This window comes from Rhineura floridana, chromosome 3, assembly GCF_030035675.1.
Source record: "Rhineura floridana isolate rRhiFlo1 chromosome 3, rRhiFlo1.hap2, whole genome shotgun sequence".
Lineage (NCBI taxonomy): Eukaryota > Metazoa > Chordata > Lepidosauria > Squamata > Rhineuridae > Rhineura > Rhineura floridana.
In genome coordinates this window covers 178724456-178738870 of record NC_084482.1, presented here as the reverse complement: position 1 = coordinate 178738870, position 14415 = coordinate 178724456, and the positions used below count along the sequence as shown (strand labels likewise).

General features: G+C 42.3%; 1 protein-coding gene across 2 annotated transcripts in view; it reads right to left on the bottom strand.

Annotated features, from left to right (window-relative positions):
• LRIG1 (leucine rich repeats and immunoglobulin like domains 1) overlaps positions 1-13736 on the bottom strand; it is a 170276-nt gene extending 156540 nt beyond the window's left edge. For both annotated transcript variants that reach the window (XR_009761538.1, XM_061618693.1), the window contains exon 1: positions 12502-13736. Coding sequence is in view for 1 of the 2 variants with exons in the window: in XM_061618693.1 (XP_061474677.1) it covers positions 12502-12716 (215 nt within the window). In the remaining variant the exon portion in view is untranslated. The remainder of the gene's footprint in view (positions 1-12501) is intronic.
• Positions 13737-14415: the final 679 nt, after the last annotated feature.

The window sequence follows — 14415 nt, the reverse complement described above, 5'->3', positions numbered from 1 at the left end:
TCATTCTCCGCCTTTCAAATTTCCCCCTTTGTAAATGGTTCTGAATATTAACAGGGTTCTATTGAGCTGTGGCTCCCTTTGTATGTGGGCCCTTGCATTTCAAATTGCAATCACTGTGGGGAGGAAAAGCCAAGCACAATTAAAGACTTCAGAGAGATCCCAAGGATTTCATTCTGGGGTCCTGAAGCCCTTCCATGTGAGAGACACTTCAGAAAGCGTCAACTACAGCTTTCCAGAGACCACCACAAATTGAGGCATAAGTAACTGTTCTTTCAAAATTGCTGATAATCTGTAGAAGAGAGCACTGGCATGCTACCAGGTGGAGGGGGGTGCTTTCAAAACTCTGTATCTGGCTACAACAGGCTGGCCCTAGGTCCTAAGATCCAAGCAAAGCATATCTACTGCAGCAAGGGATTCATTTAAAGCATGGTCTCTGGGGAACGGCAAAGCAAAGCACACCAAAACCTGCAAATGGAGCTGAAAGAAGGCAGCAAAGCACACGTGCACTCAAATGACAAGCGACCTTGCTAATTAAAACAAAATATCCCGCTAAAAATGCATCTTAGTGCTGACTGACGCATATACATAGATGGGAGAAAAAGCTTTCAGCCTTAATATTAAGGAAGCTGAATGTACAAGTGTGATTTAAATACAGGTTCATATAAAAGGAACAAGATGCATACAATGAAAACATCAATAACCCCAAGGACATGCCTTTGCAAATTTTGAATGGAAGTATGTTCTGTTGAAGGGATTTTTCCAGTAAGTTCTAGAGAACTGCACTTATTAAGCCTCCCCAGATAGGTTCAGCGGTTCCCTCCCACACCAGTGATCCCCAGCAGATGTCAACAAGTGTCACAAATTATCACTACAAAACTTGGGGAAACTACTGGTTGTGTACTGAGGACTGAATTACAGTGGAAGTAAAGTTAAAGGGCATAATATAGGACTTCTCCTGAATGACAAACAGGTTTGAGGGAGGAAAACGGCTCTCATACAGGTGACTAGAACAAAGATTTAAAGTGCTGCGGGCAGAAGCCAACACTGTGTGAGTGGACATCTCCATGTGCCCCAAAGATCTGCTCTGGAAGGTCCATCAACCCCCTGGAGCAGATTTTGAGGACACAGAGCGCTGCAAGGGGAGAGGAGGAAGGTGTAGTCCTGTAGCATGAACCGAAGTATGTGTTGCACAAAAAACTACAACTTGAAATGTATACTCCATACATTCTCACAAATACAAAATGCAGGTGCAGTCATCTATGTTATTGGGTACAGCTTGGCTACCATGAAAGGAATATGCTTAGTATGGTTTACTTATCAGCATTTTCACTGAAATAATAGTGACATGTACACCTATTATTATGCATGCTATTGAGCCACAGCTGCACACTTAAGCTGTAATCAAAACCAGACATCCTAGGAACAAGTATAATATAACTTACACAAGTTACTGATGTATTCTTGTTTAATTAAACCCACTGTCTGAAAGACCGGCAGAGTGCCATTCTCAGTTTTCACTACTACTCAGAAAACTGAGGATTTGCAGAAATTCAAGCATTCTCAGCACTTGCACATCTTTTACAGCTTCTTAAAAATAGTGGGTATTTACAAACCCCAGTTTCTGACTTCACTGCCAGGAGATTATAGGAAGATAAACAGTAATTTGTTGCTGAGGATCACAAGCAGATGAATGCTATTGCACTGATGTGGCCTCCTTGTGGGCTTCCCATAGGCATTTGGTTGGCCACTATGAGAACAGGATGCCAGACTAAAGAGCTTTTGGTCTGATCCAGCAGGGCTCTGCTCAGGTTCTTAAAGGTTTATGGGCAAGGGTTCTCAAAATTACCACGGCAGTACCTTTTCCTACTGCCTGGTGTTTACACCAGTATGTTTACCTGCCCTCTAAATCAAGGGGTGGTGAAAACTCTATTCAAACATCCCTGACTGTAACTAAGGGAAAACTTCCATGAGCGCAACAGAACATCACCTCCCTCTTCACACCCATCCCCAAATCTGCTCTGGGGGTTCCTCCAACCTTCCTCCTGCACAGGGTGGAGGGAGAAGTTCTACTGCGCTCATAGAACTCGTTTTGGACACAAAATGATCTAGTCGGCTATAACCCTAAGACGGCTTCACCTCTAGCTCTTGTTCTCTTCAAAGGTTAGGAGAAATTAAGGCCCCCAACTTCACAGAAGAAAGAGGCCTGTGAAAGACAGAAGTAACTCCACTGAACCAGTAACAACACTGGTCCACTTATATGGACAAGTGAACAGCTCACACAATAAGCTCACCACATCCATTCAGACATGTTAACTTCTGATTATGTGAATGGCTCCCATATGAACAACAGTTACCCATGAATTGTGGGGGAGGGGGAGAGAATCAGATCAATACAAGTCCTAGAGAACTTACTGCCTCAAGAGGAAGTGTGTGAAATGGCCTCTCTAATGTGCAGTCTTAAGAACACATACAAGGAAGTAAGTCTCTTTGAACTCAGTGGGGCTTGCCTCTGGGTAAACATGCTCAAAGCCAGGCTGCAATGCCTTTCAATTGGATTTTTTTTTAAAAAAAAGAATCTGTTCAATTCACAGGGCTGTATGGTTCTTTTAGACTGCAAAACCATACAATTCAAGAAGAATATGGCTATAGCATTCAATACAAACAGACCCAGATGTGGAACAACGGGCAGCAGGACCACAGGTTCAGAGTGCTTGCTGAAGGGCGTTAACTGATCAGTGCTAAAATTAAAGAGGCGGGAAATGTTTTCAGTAGGAAGCATGGATGAGTGTACTGAGGGGAACAGAAATCTATATGCTCTCCTTAGTCCTGCTGAGCTATGCAACAAGCCAGTCTTTGGAGATTACAGCTCATTCTCTGTTCCATTCCATTTGTTCAGCGATACTGAATAGGATTTAGGGGTATGAAGCCATAATTGCCAAGCTTGAGTGAGCCGCTCAAAGCACACTAGGAAAGAAAAAAAAAACCACATGCACTTCTTTACTGGCATCAGCTTTGGCATTTTGTTCTTCTTCCAGCCCCCCAAAAAGGCATCTCCCATTTTAAGAGTTGTAAAAAAAAGTCTTTCATCAGAGACCCAAAGCTGCCTGCCTAAGCACCTACTGGTAGCACCAGTATCCGAAGCTAGGCTAATTAATAAGACGTTCTTTAAAATGTGTTTAAAAAGCTTCAGCATCCCTAAGAATGTCATGTCTTAATCAAAAGGAACTGCTAACAGACTAGAATGTAGTCCACAAAAGCTTTTGTCATCTATAGAACAGCTGATGCTCAATGGGCACTTCTGTTTTTTTTGCTGGTCTGAAAGCACATCAGTTTTTACTTGCTTAACCAAAAAACCCTATGAACCAGAGAGACCAAAGCTACCTAGTGTTTACTGGCCAAATCTTTAAGTCAGAAGTTAATCAACAATTACATTTTTATAAAAAATACTTTAAAACAAAAAAAAATTAAGTGCTTTCTTTATCACATTCTCATCCTGACTTTACTCCAACACATTCAGAACACTGTACCTGCAGACATTTTATCATCACAAGAACCCTATAAAGCAGGTTAGCTTGAGAAAGATCAAATTTCTCATTGAAGATTTGATTTAAATGTTTGTACACTTCTTTTCCAACGAAGTTGAATTCAAAAGCCAATACCCAACATCAGTTATACTCTGTGCAGATCCAAAGAAATCAATTTACTTTCTATTTATTTCAGCGGGTCTACTGAAAAACATACAGTTCACATTAAAAATGTAGTAACATATCAGTAAAGCAGGGATGTGGAACCTCTAGTTCAACAAGATCTGGAGGGCCACAACACCCATTATACCTGGCCCTTGGCTGCATGGCCTGGTGCTGATTAAGTTGGAGTCCAACAACATCTGGCCACAGGTTTCCCACCTCAAATGAAAACAAAAAAATAAAAAAATAAAAATGGAGTTCAACTCAAAGCACAGTAATTCAAAACATTATAAACTGATCACCCAATAAGCTTCATGACTGAGCAAGGATTTGAATCCAGGCCTCCTTAGTCCTACTCCTCCAAGTCCAACATTCTGATGCTACAACAAAAAACACACTACTTTAATCTGCAGAGAGGTTGTAAACAGCCCATAAAGACCTGCCATACTCTTACACCAGTTCTGAAGTCATTCTATTTTGATCCAAGATTACAGTATAACGTTAGACAAAGACTGAATTTATATGGAGTTAAACATCTTGCATCTAGTTTTCCGAATTCTACAGGGATATTTTGCCTTTTGAAGGGGGCAATTTTAAGTTGACCCGTAAGTCACACTCAGGAATGTAGCATTTCTACATATGCAGTTAACATAGATGTCTTAACGTCTCTGGACACAAGCATGAGCATATGCACACTTCACCCTTCCTTGCCCATACATCAGCTGCTACTGAGGTCAAAATAGAAGAGCAACTCTTCTTTTCTCCCATAATGGTTTAACTTTTCACAGGAAAAAAATTACCACAACCCAAGCTCCCCAACAGAGATTAGGTAGGGGCCAATTTAATTGACATGGTGGAAGATTTGCAAGGGACAGGTAGAGAGGAGAAGCAAATTGGGTCAATGGCTTCACTCTCCTTTGTTCCTGCTACAGATCATAATGTATGGGGGAACATGTACACCCTGAAAATTATCAAGCATATGGAACAATATGTCTTGCTGAGAAAGCACCAACATGGCTTCAGCAACGGTTAAATCTTGTCTTGCTGTTCTTTTAGTACAGGTTCTCCAGATGTTACTGAACTACAACTCCCATCAGTCTCAGCAAACATAGCCAATGGCCTAGGATGATGGTAGTTCAGCAACATCTGGATGGCTACAGGTTCCCCACACCTGTTTTAGTTCTCCTTCGTGTGTCAACAAGCATATGGAAAGGGTGACCTAGTAGAACTTACCTGGACATTTCACAAACCTCTGGACCTGAGCAAATATAGTAGTCATGGAATAAGATGTCAGATCCTCTTATAGATCACTAACTGATTAAAGAAAAGCAAGCAGCGAATAGGAATATATGGACAGTTCTCACAATGGAGGGACATACAAAATGAGGTTTTCAAAGCATATGTATTGGGACCAGTATTTTTTAACTTGTTCATAAATTATCTAGAATTGGGGTGAGCAATGAGATGGCCATGTTTGCTGATATTACCCACTTATTAGGGGTAGTAAAAAAGGAGGAATTGCAAAGGGCTCTAGAACACAGTGAAAAGGCATTGAAATGGCAAATGCAGTTCAGTGTTAGTATAAAGCGAGCTGGTGGCAACCAACTTAAGAATGAGATGTTGGGATCATAGCATACAACAGAATGAAAATCTCAAGTTGGTGCATGGAAGCTGTGAAAAAAGATCTCATGGTAAGGACTATTTGAAACGGATCCAAAACAAAACTTCCAATATCTTAATATGTTGCAACCACACTTGGAATACCGTGTACCGTTCTGTTCCCCACATCCCAGAACAGGATGCTGCAGAGCTAGGAAAGAGTAACCAAAATTATCACGGGGCTGGAGCAACTCCTCTATGATGAAAAGTTCAGGGATTTCTAGTTGTGGGGGCAGTGCTTATAAAATGTTGCATGGGTGGACAAGGTGGACAGAGAAAAGTCTTCCTCCCATTCTCATAATGTTATGAGCACATGGACAGAGAATTTTCTCTCAATATTAAAACCTGGGATCACACCATGAAAGTGGAAAGCAGGAGATTCAGGAAGCACTTCCTCACATGGTACCTAATCAAACTTATGGAATTCACTACCATAAGATGTGGCGAGAGCCACCAACTTGGACAGCTTTAAAAAGAAGAGACAAACTCATGGAGGATGAGGCTCTCAATGTTTACTAGTCGGGATGGTGATATACTACCTCCGAGATCAGAGGCATGCCTCATCCAAATATCTCATGCTAAGGTATAACAGGAGAAGAGGGCTTTTGCCCTCAGGTCCTGCTTATGGTCTTCTCATAAGCATCTGGTTGGCCACTATGGGAAAAAGGAATGCTGGACTGGGTGGCAGGCTCTTCCTATGCTGCTATCATATATGTGAATAAATCCGAAGTGCTGAGGCCAGTGAGGTGCAACAGGACTACTAATGGGTCAGCTTCAAAATATTTTCTATCGAGTTTCTCTCCATCTGTTCACCCCCTACCCCTTTTTTAGGAAGACGTTGATCTTTCTATGAATCTTAAGTGAGCAAGAGAAAGGGGAATTTTTACCATTTAAAAAAATGTGTGTGGGAGGGGGGAGTTGGACCTGTAATTCCCATTTTGATGTTCTCCACACTTTGCACCTGGCATCTGTTGGCAGCAAGCATTCTGTTTCCTCTGCTCTGCAGTCAAGTTTTACACCACAGATAATGTTCTCAAGTAAATCATGCTACAGACATTTTATATCTTTTGAAGTCTATCTTAACTTCAAAGCCAGGCATCAAGAAATGGGGGGGGGCACAGACTGCTTACTAGGTTGACATCCTCCATTACATTGCCCAACACACACACACCACAAGAGCTGTTGTCTCTCCTCCCCAGCCACTCCACACGATACCCAGTTGTTCAAAACCACATTAAGTTTGAATGCAAAGCAAACTACACAGAAATAAATGCACAGAAAAAAGGACACAGTCCTTTCCCAGGTGCTGAGTACAATTTCCCTATATGCTCTGTTTTTAAAAGTACATTTCCCTGCACATGTTTGCCAGAAGTTATTATATTCCATCCTTCTCCCCATGAAAAAAAAAATCTCTCTCTCCCTCTCTCTCTCTCCCTCCCTCCCTCCCTCCCCCCCTCCCTCCCTCCCTCCCCCCCTCCCTCCCTCCCCCCTAAAACTCTCTGGGAGGTCTTGGCAACACCACAACCATCAAGTAAGTTCATAAGATACAATACTAACACTGAAAGCGTTTGCTAGTATTTACAAAACATAAAAATGTCCACGTTAATTCCATGAGCCTGCAGCAACACTATTTGTTTAAAGTATTATTAGCAATCTTTCAGGGATAAGGATGTTTTCTTGCATTTATTTTATCTGCATTTATAGGAAATTTTATAGGGCTGATATATATCTCAAGCTGTTGCTATCTGCCCAGGGCTGAAGGGCAGGGTGGGTTAGAAATTCAGTAAATAAATAAAACTGATCTTTCATTCACAGAATGGAGACTTAATAGCACAATCTCATGCTTGTTTTCTCAGAAGCTATTCCTACTGAGTTTAATGTTGCTCACTCCCTAGTAGTAAATGTGCTTAGGATTATACTATAGGCTCTCAAGAACAGGAAGAACAGCCTACTTACAAAGTTCATAAGCATCCCCTCCCCGCAAAAAAAGATGCTCCTTTCCAAATAGTGTCAGGTGGTTTAAAAGAAACCTATAGCCTTGAGGCTTATCTGTGTTTTATTTAAGGCCTGTTCGAGTTTAATGAACTGTACTCCGGGCATGGCTGTGAATGGGGCCAAATCCCACATATGCACATGTGCAAAATCATCATGTTGGAATGTCTACTCCATAAAACTTTTAAATAAGAGTCTGGATTCACAGCCATATGGTCATCTCTGAACAATGGTCATAACATTCCTGGTGGATCTAGGAGACCAAGGTTAAAATCCCTTACAGTGCTCTATATCCGGCTGAAAAACTCCTATTTTTCATTATTAGCCTCAGAGGACTCTTGTAAATGTGAAAGGTGACAAGGATATGTTGTCATCTGCAAAGACAAGAGAGAAAATAAAGCTCTAACAAAAATCTATTTGAGAGGAGGTAATGTTATGTCAAAATCCATCTCTTAGATGCAAAACCACTCCCAGCTTTTAAAAAACATGAGTATTTCAAATTGTTTATCAAGCTGAAATGAAAACAAAACACAAGAACCATTCTGATTTACACAACTTTCCCTTCATCTCCCAGTTCAATTTCCTTTCAAGAAAGGTGTGTGTTTATATTCATGTTATATGGACCAAGCAGTTAATGGAAATCCATAAAGAGGATTCAAACATACTACTGACTTTCAAAAAGCGGGAATATAATGTGGTCCCTTCTAGTTCATGTACTAATACAGGGCTAGCCAATGTGGTGCTCTCCTGATGCTATGGATTCTAATTCCCAGTCATCCCCAGCCAGCATGCCAGTGATTAGGAAAGACAAAAGCTGTAGCCCAAAACATTCGGAAGGCACCATGTTGACTACCCTGTTTAGTATTTCACATGCAATTCACTTTTAAGTGTGATGTTTTAGAAGATGCAAAATGGAAATGGACTGTCTTCAAGTCGATCCCGACTTATGGTGACCCTATGAATAGGGTTTTCATGGTAAGCGGTATTCAGAGGGGGTTTACCATTGCCTCCCTCTGAGGCTAGTCCTCCCCAGCTGACTAGCGCCTGCTCAGCTTGCCACAGCTGCACAAGCCAGCCCCTTCCTTGTCCACAACTGCCAGTTGGGGGGCAACTGGGCTCCTTGGGACTATGCAGTTTGCCCACGGCTGCACAGGTGGCAGGGCACGTAACCCCTGCGCCACTCACTGTGGGGGTGATCTTTAGCTGGCCCTTGACACCCAGGAGACACGAGTGGGGATTTTAACTCACAGACTCTGGACTCCCAGCCAGGTTCTCCTCCCCACTGATGCAACACCACTCTAAACACTGCATAATTCAGTAAAATTGCTTGATGGACAAGCCCCCAAATTTACTAATCTCTAGTGGAACACAGCTAGTATTAATACAGCCACATGTCAAAAGCCTTAGAATGGCTGTATGTGATTATTCCTATTGAAGACTTTCCTCTTTCAACAAGCCTTTTAAGTTGAGACTTATCCCAGTCTGCATCTGTGTTGGAATTGCTTTTTAATGTTTTTTTAAAACCTTTTTTCCCCTAAACAATATGTTTTTTAATCCTTTTTATTTAAGATGTTTTCAAAAAAAATTTAAAAATGTTTTTAAAGTTGTTTTGTTTTAATGTATTTTAAGGTCTGTTTTTATGATGTTTTAAAGTATTTTTAGTGCTTTTGTTTGCCGCCCTGGGCTGGGAGGAAAGGCAGGATATAAATCAAATAATAAATAAATAAATAATTTGTGCATATGTGTAGATTTAACACATTTCACAGGCTACAATCCACTTTTGTCAAATGCATGGAATGGTCTAGAGAGAGTTTCTTGAACACTTCATGCATTTGGCAAACTGACCTCTAGCCCACAAAAGCATATGAGTCAATCAGTAAGTTAGTCTTCTGTTCAAGATGTCACAGGACTCATCACTGGTATTGCTGCAATAGCTTGCACAGATATCCTTGTGAAACATCCAGAGGAGTAAACAGAAGGGTTGTAAATTGCTCTAACACACAGCATGGCAACTACTAGTACAGTCACTAACTGTGGACCATACAGGAGTTCATATGAACATGGTGTGAATACTGGAAGTAACAAAATCCCAAGAGCTTCACCTTGCAGAAACGTCTTCCATGTGCTACAGTAATTATTACTATTTTACAGCTTGATCAAGTCAACCCTCAAGATTTAACATCAGTCATGATATTATCAACAGTGTTGCAATTACTGTCAAAACACCACTGGCATGTGTGAAAAGCAATAAAAGTGTCGTATAGATGTCCTCTTGTGGGAGCATGAGCTGCCCTGAACTAGTCAGCTTCTTAAAACTGTGTGCACATGTGTGCCGGAGAAAGAGAACACTGCCAGTTTCCAGATGTGAACTCTGTCCCAAAAGAAGTGTGGTGGGTTGTAGAAATTAGATAAAGTAATGATCAGCTAGTGGTCACATTCGTGTTTCACACACTCAGAAGATCAACAACTTGCAGATCTATAGCAGCAAAGTTTAAATGCTATATTTCAGAGTTTTACATGTCTGGAAAGCATGGTTGTAAATAACTTAAGGTAGTGTTATAATTATGGTGGCGGTAAAGAAATTGTACTCTGGAGACTGACAGCTAAATTATAATGACATCAATCTGAATTAAAAATTCACACTGACACAGCACTCAGCGGTGGGTATACAATCAGACCACAATTCAATGTTTCTCTCCCCTTTGCTTCATCATGTAGAGAGAATTTAGCCTACACTGTACAATCTTAGTAGTATAGAATTCTATTTAAGAATTTGAATTGAAGATAGGGGTGTCAATACTTCAGCCAACATTATCTTTTCTGAGACAAACAGAATCCTATTTAGCATTAGCATTTTTAGGTCTCCCTGGGTATTAAACCCACAGTGGCAAATGTTATTTTTTCATCTTTTTCCAGTTCTGCATGTGTACAATGGCACATGCTTTGGAATATTTGGGTATGCAATACATATACACAAATGTTTAGGCTGCTCCACAATGTGGTGGCCAAAGAAAATGATTTTGTCCAGATTCTCATCTGGAAATTGCTTATATGTTTCATTCCAGATTCAAGTATACCCTATTCTATTAAGCAAACGCCGGCACTTCTCATACAATGTGTGTTAAACTGCTCTAACACCTTTAAGTAGAATACCACACTTCACTTATGTCTCTAAATTCAAGTTGCTCCTGGCTAAAAGCCTCCAGCAGGCACCAGCTACCAGAACTACATTGTACAGTGTGGGAAGAATTCATTTTCCTAGTACAATTTATAAAAATTACCTCTAAGAAACCGAGACAGCCATATGTTTTACGGAAAGCACCTATTTACAGATGACCTTTAATACGCTTCCATGTTCTGACTGGAGAAAGCTTGAAAGTATTATCAAATCTTAGGCTGCAATCCTCAGCACACTTAGTTTTAAGTAAATGCTGCTGGAATCAAAGGAAAATAATTCCAAATAAGAGGATTTATGAGGATCTGAATGGAAACATTAGTGAAAATCGTGGAGTTAGGCACCACCACAGGCTCACTTATCTGTATTTTAACACCTTAATCTCAAGTTGGCCACTTGTGTTCCAATTCCAAAGACTACATGAATTAAGCATTTAATAATTGGTACGATGAAAGTCTCATGGAGCTGTTCTAAGAGATAACAAGGGCCTAGAGTGCAGCAACCAGAGGGAAGGCAACTGGCCTACATCTGATAACCATTGTGACTTTTTTTCTCTCCAAAGCTTCATCATGTTAGATCTTCCCTCACTTTGGAGTGAGGGAATTCCTAAAAAAAACACAAGGAAATGGGTTGAACAAGTAGCAAGATTATTCTTTGTCCTGAAGAGGCAAACAGACTCTTTCATTCCAACGTTCACCACTGAATTAAAGGTGAAACATGAGATATGTAATTTCACACAGAGATGGAGGGGGGGGGAGTTGTAAAAAATTAGTTTTAAATACCTGTAGAAAAGCATATGCCATTCTTTAAAGAACTATTGAGACTATACACATACATACACACACCAAGACAACACAGCAGCAATTTACATAGTGCTTGAAATATAGTAACTGATACACACTGTGCAAATCCTTAAGGATCTTTTTTACTTTTATACAACATTTAGTAACTTTCTGATCTTGTGCATGATGAAGACTCTTCAATAGTACAATCCTATCCATGTTTACTTGGAAGTAAGTTCTACTGTGTCCAATCTAGAGGCTTATTTGCTAGTAAGTGTGCTTAAGATTGCAACCTTACAATCCCAGTCATTTACAACATGAGGTCTTTCCTGGGACCTAAGCAGGGGTTTTAATCATCAGAGAAGGGGACTATTAATCTCTTTCACATTCCATGGCAAGAGTTTAATTCCCTTACAGGTCAGACACAGTAAAGTAATATATATAGATTTATTATTATGATCTTCAGCCTGTCAGCCACTATTAAAATGTTCAACGCCGCTATTAATTTGATTCTTAGGTTCTTTCTGGCTAGACATTTCAAAGCCCAAACGAATCTGAGTCTTAAAAAAACATGAACACACACAAATAACCCCAATAAAGATTGCTTTTGCGCCTGTGTGTTTAAAATCACAAACCTCCTTTCTCACACTTCTACAACAATCTCAATGTAAACACTGCCAACAACTTTAGCGAGTACTATGTTACAAACTGCCTACATTGTGAGTTTACAGACTGGTGCCCAAAGAAGTGACTTAGATTTAGAAGGAAGTGCAGGTCCCACAGGCTGGCTGGCAAAGTTTTACACATGCATCAAAAAAACCCTTTAAAAGATCAGTATTTGATGCTTCCCCTTTAAAAGGCTGAACATCTCATTCAGCTGAACATCTCTAACTACAAGGGGAACGAGCAGCCTCTATTCCCACTGGGATCTTTCCACAAGGATATGAGAACTCTCTACCCCCAAAGGGATCTCACAGTAGTTTGTTGCTCAGCAACTACCTACAATTAGATCTCTCAATAGAGGGAAAACGGAATATTACATTAATCACACACTGCAATGAAGAAAAGGGTTAGGAACTGCCCTTCAATAAAGGCTTTTAAAAGGGGGGGAGTGGCTGGGGAAAAATAATAAAAGCATGAGAAAGTAACATATCCTTTCAGAATAAAGAGGAAACAGGACTTTTGACTTTATCGATGAGAGACTTACAAGTAGACTGCCCAGGTAGGCAATTCCTTAGGAACCTCTTCTAACCCTCTGTTGCTGCAGTCCAGAAGATCGCCACTACACGTACAGTTGGAGTCGCAGAGCTGCCGCTCCACACAGCAGCCGAATCCCAGGAACGTTTGGGAAATGATGAATAAGGTCCAAAAGCCATCTGAAAATAGTAAGGACCCCAACTTTCCCCATCCCAGCAGCGCCATTTTGTATCCTGGTTGAGAAATAGAGACCAAAAGTACACAAACACGCACAGAGTTGGCTATCCAACGAAAGGCTTTAAAAATATATTAAAGAAAAAAAGTCAAGGAGTCCCAATAATTTTATTATTATTATGAAGCCCAGATCTCTGCACCAAGTGCCTAGGCCTCCAGCGGCGATTAGTTAGACCATGGCAGCTCAACAGAGGCTGCAGCAACTCCTGAAGTTTCTGAGGGCCGGTCTTGAGTTTGCTTGTTGGAGGGTGTCGCGGGACAGCAACCCAGAACTGGCTCATCCAGAGAGCTGGATTTAAGTGCCACCAAGAGAGAAAGAGGCAGGATAGAGCCTCTCAGCTCTTGGCACCAGCGCCAAACTTAAAAGTCTTCCTCAGTGATCGCGTCTCGCGTAATAAATAAGGAGCTGGATCCAGTAGTTGGAGGGGGGGGGCGGAAGGTCCTGCGTCCCGTTCCACAGGCGAGTGCCTTGTTGCTGTTGCTCCTGCTGCTATTACTAAGACCCGGTCGGAGCCCCACAAAAACTCAGCGTCCCCTGAAAGTTCCTCCGCCTTTTTCCTCCTCGGTAGATTCAGTCTCGCCTCCGTTCCAAAAAAAGGGACTGGGAGGTTTCAACGCTGCAAGGAGCGAGCCGGCGGCGAGGGCTGCATCGCCGCCGCTTCCTACTTGAGCGAGCCGATTCCTTGTCTTTTCCTCCCGGGGAATCAGACACCTTTCCCAGGCACGGGTAAAGCGGAGCTTTATCTCGGCCTCCGCAACTTTCCCCCTTGGCTTTCCCTGGACCCCTCCGACACCTCCCTCTCCCGCCTACCATGAGCCGAAACCCAGCCCCAGATCGAGCGTTGCCAGCCAAGCCGATTAGTGCGATCCTCTCGGGGCGCCCCCTCAGTCAGCCACCATCTCCCCCCACCCCACCTTCCCGTCCGCAAAACCACTTTCTTGCCCCTCCAAGCGTCGCTCTCCCTACTCAAACCCACGTTGGACACATTGGAACATGTTCCATCCTCTTCCATCCCCCGTCGCCCATCTCTCGCTTCCCATTGGCTGCTCTACCTTTCACGGCGTGCCCGCGCGCCTCCCGATTGGACCGACGTCCCTCCCCTGTTTGGATACACAACGTTCATTGAGGTTGGCAGCCTGTCAATCAGACGCGAGAGGTCCCACCTCTCTTTCCCACCCAAGGTGTGAAAGCGGGAGACTCCCACTTCAACAAGCGCGTCTTAAAGGGAAAGCGCACACGCATAGAGGAAGTCGGAACACGCACGGCTTTCTGACGTTTACCTGTTGTCTGAGATCCTTCTCGCCCTTTAGCTGGGAGGGGTGGCTGCAAGGAGCCACACTCTTTCTGATTTATGTAAAGTCTTCCACCTTCCATTTAAGTTTTAGTAGGTGAGGCAGCAATGGCAACAGTTTTGCAAAGCCAGTGAAGACTAGAGCCTTGTGTAGCACGCAGACGATGCGAGTGCTCTTGCTGGTGCTTGGAGCATGCTCTAAATTGCTCTACGGAAGCCAATAAGACTGGAGTGTGCAGTAGTAGCGTAAGCTGGACGATCTGCGAGGCAACAGAGTGGAGTCGGCCAAAAGCACCAGTGCAGTGGCAAATTCAGAAGTGCAGGGTCCCTTCGTGATAGTCACACCACACCATTATTCCGCTTTCCCTCCTCATTCTTGCTCCTCCTCTTTCTTGCTC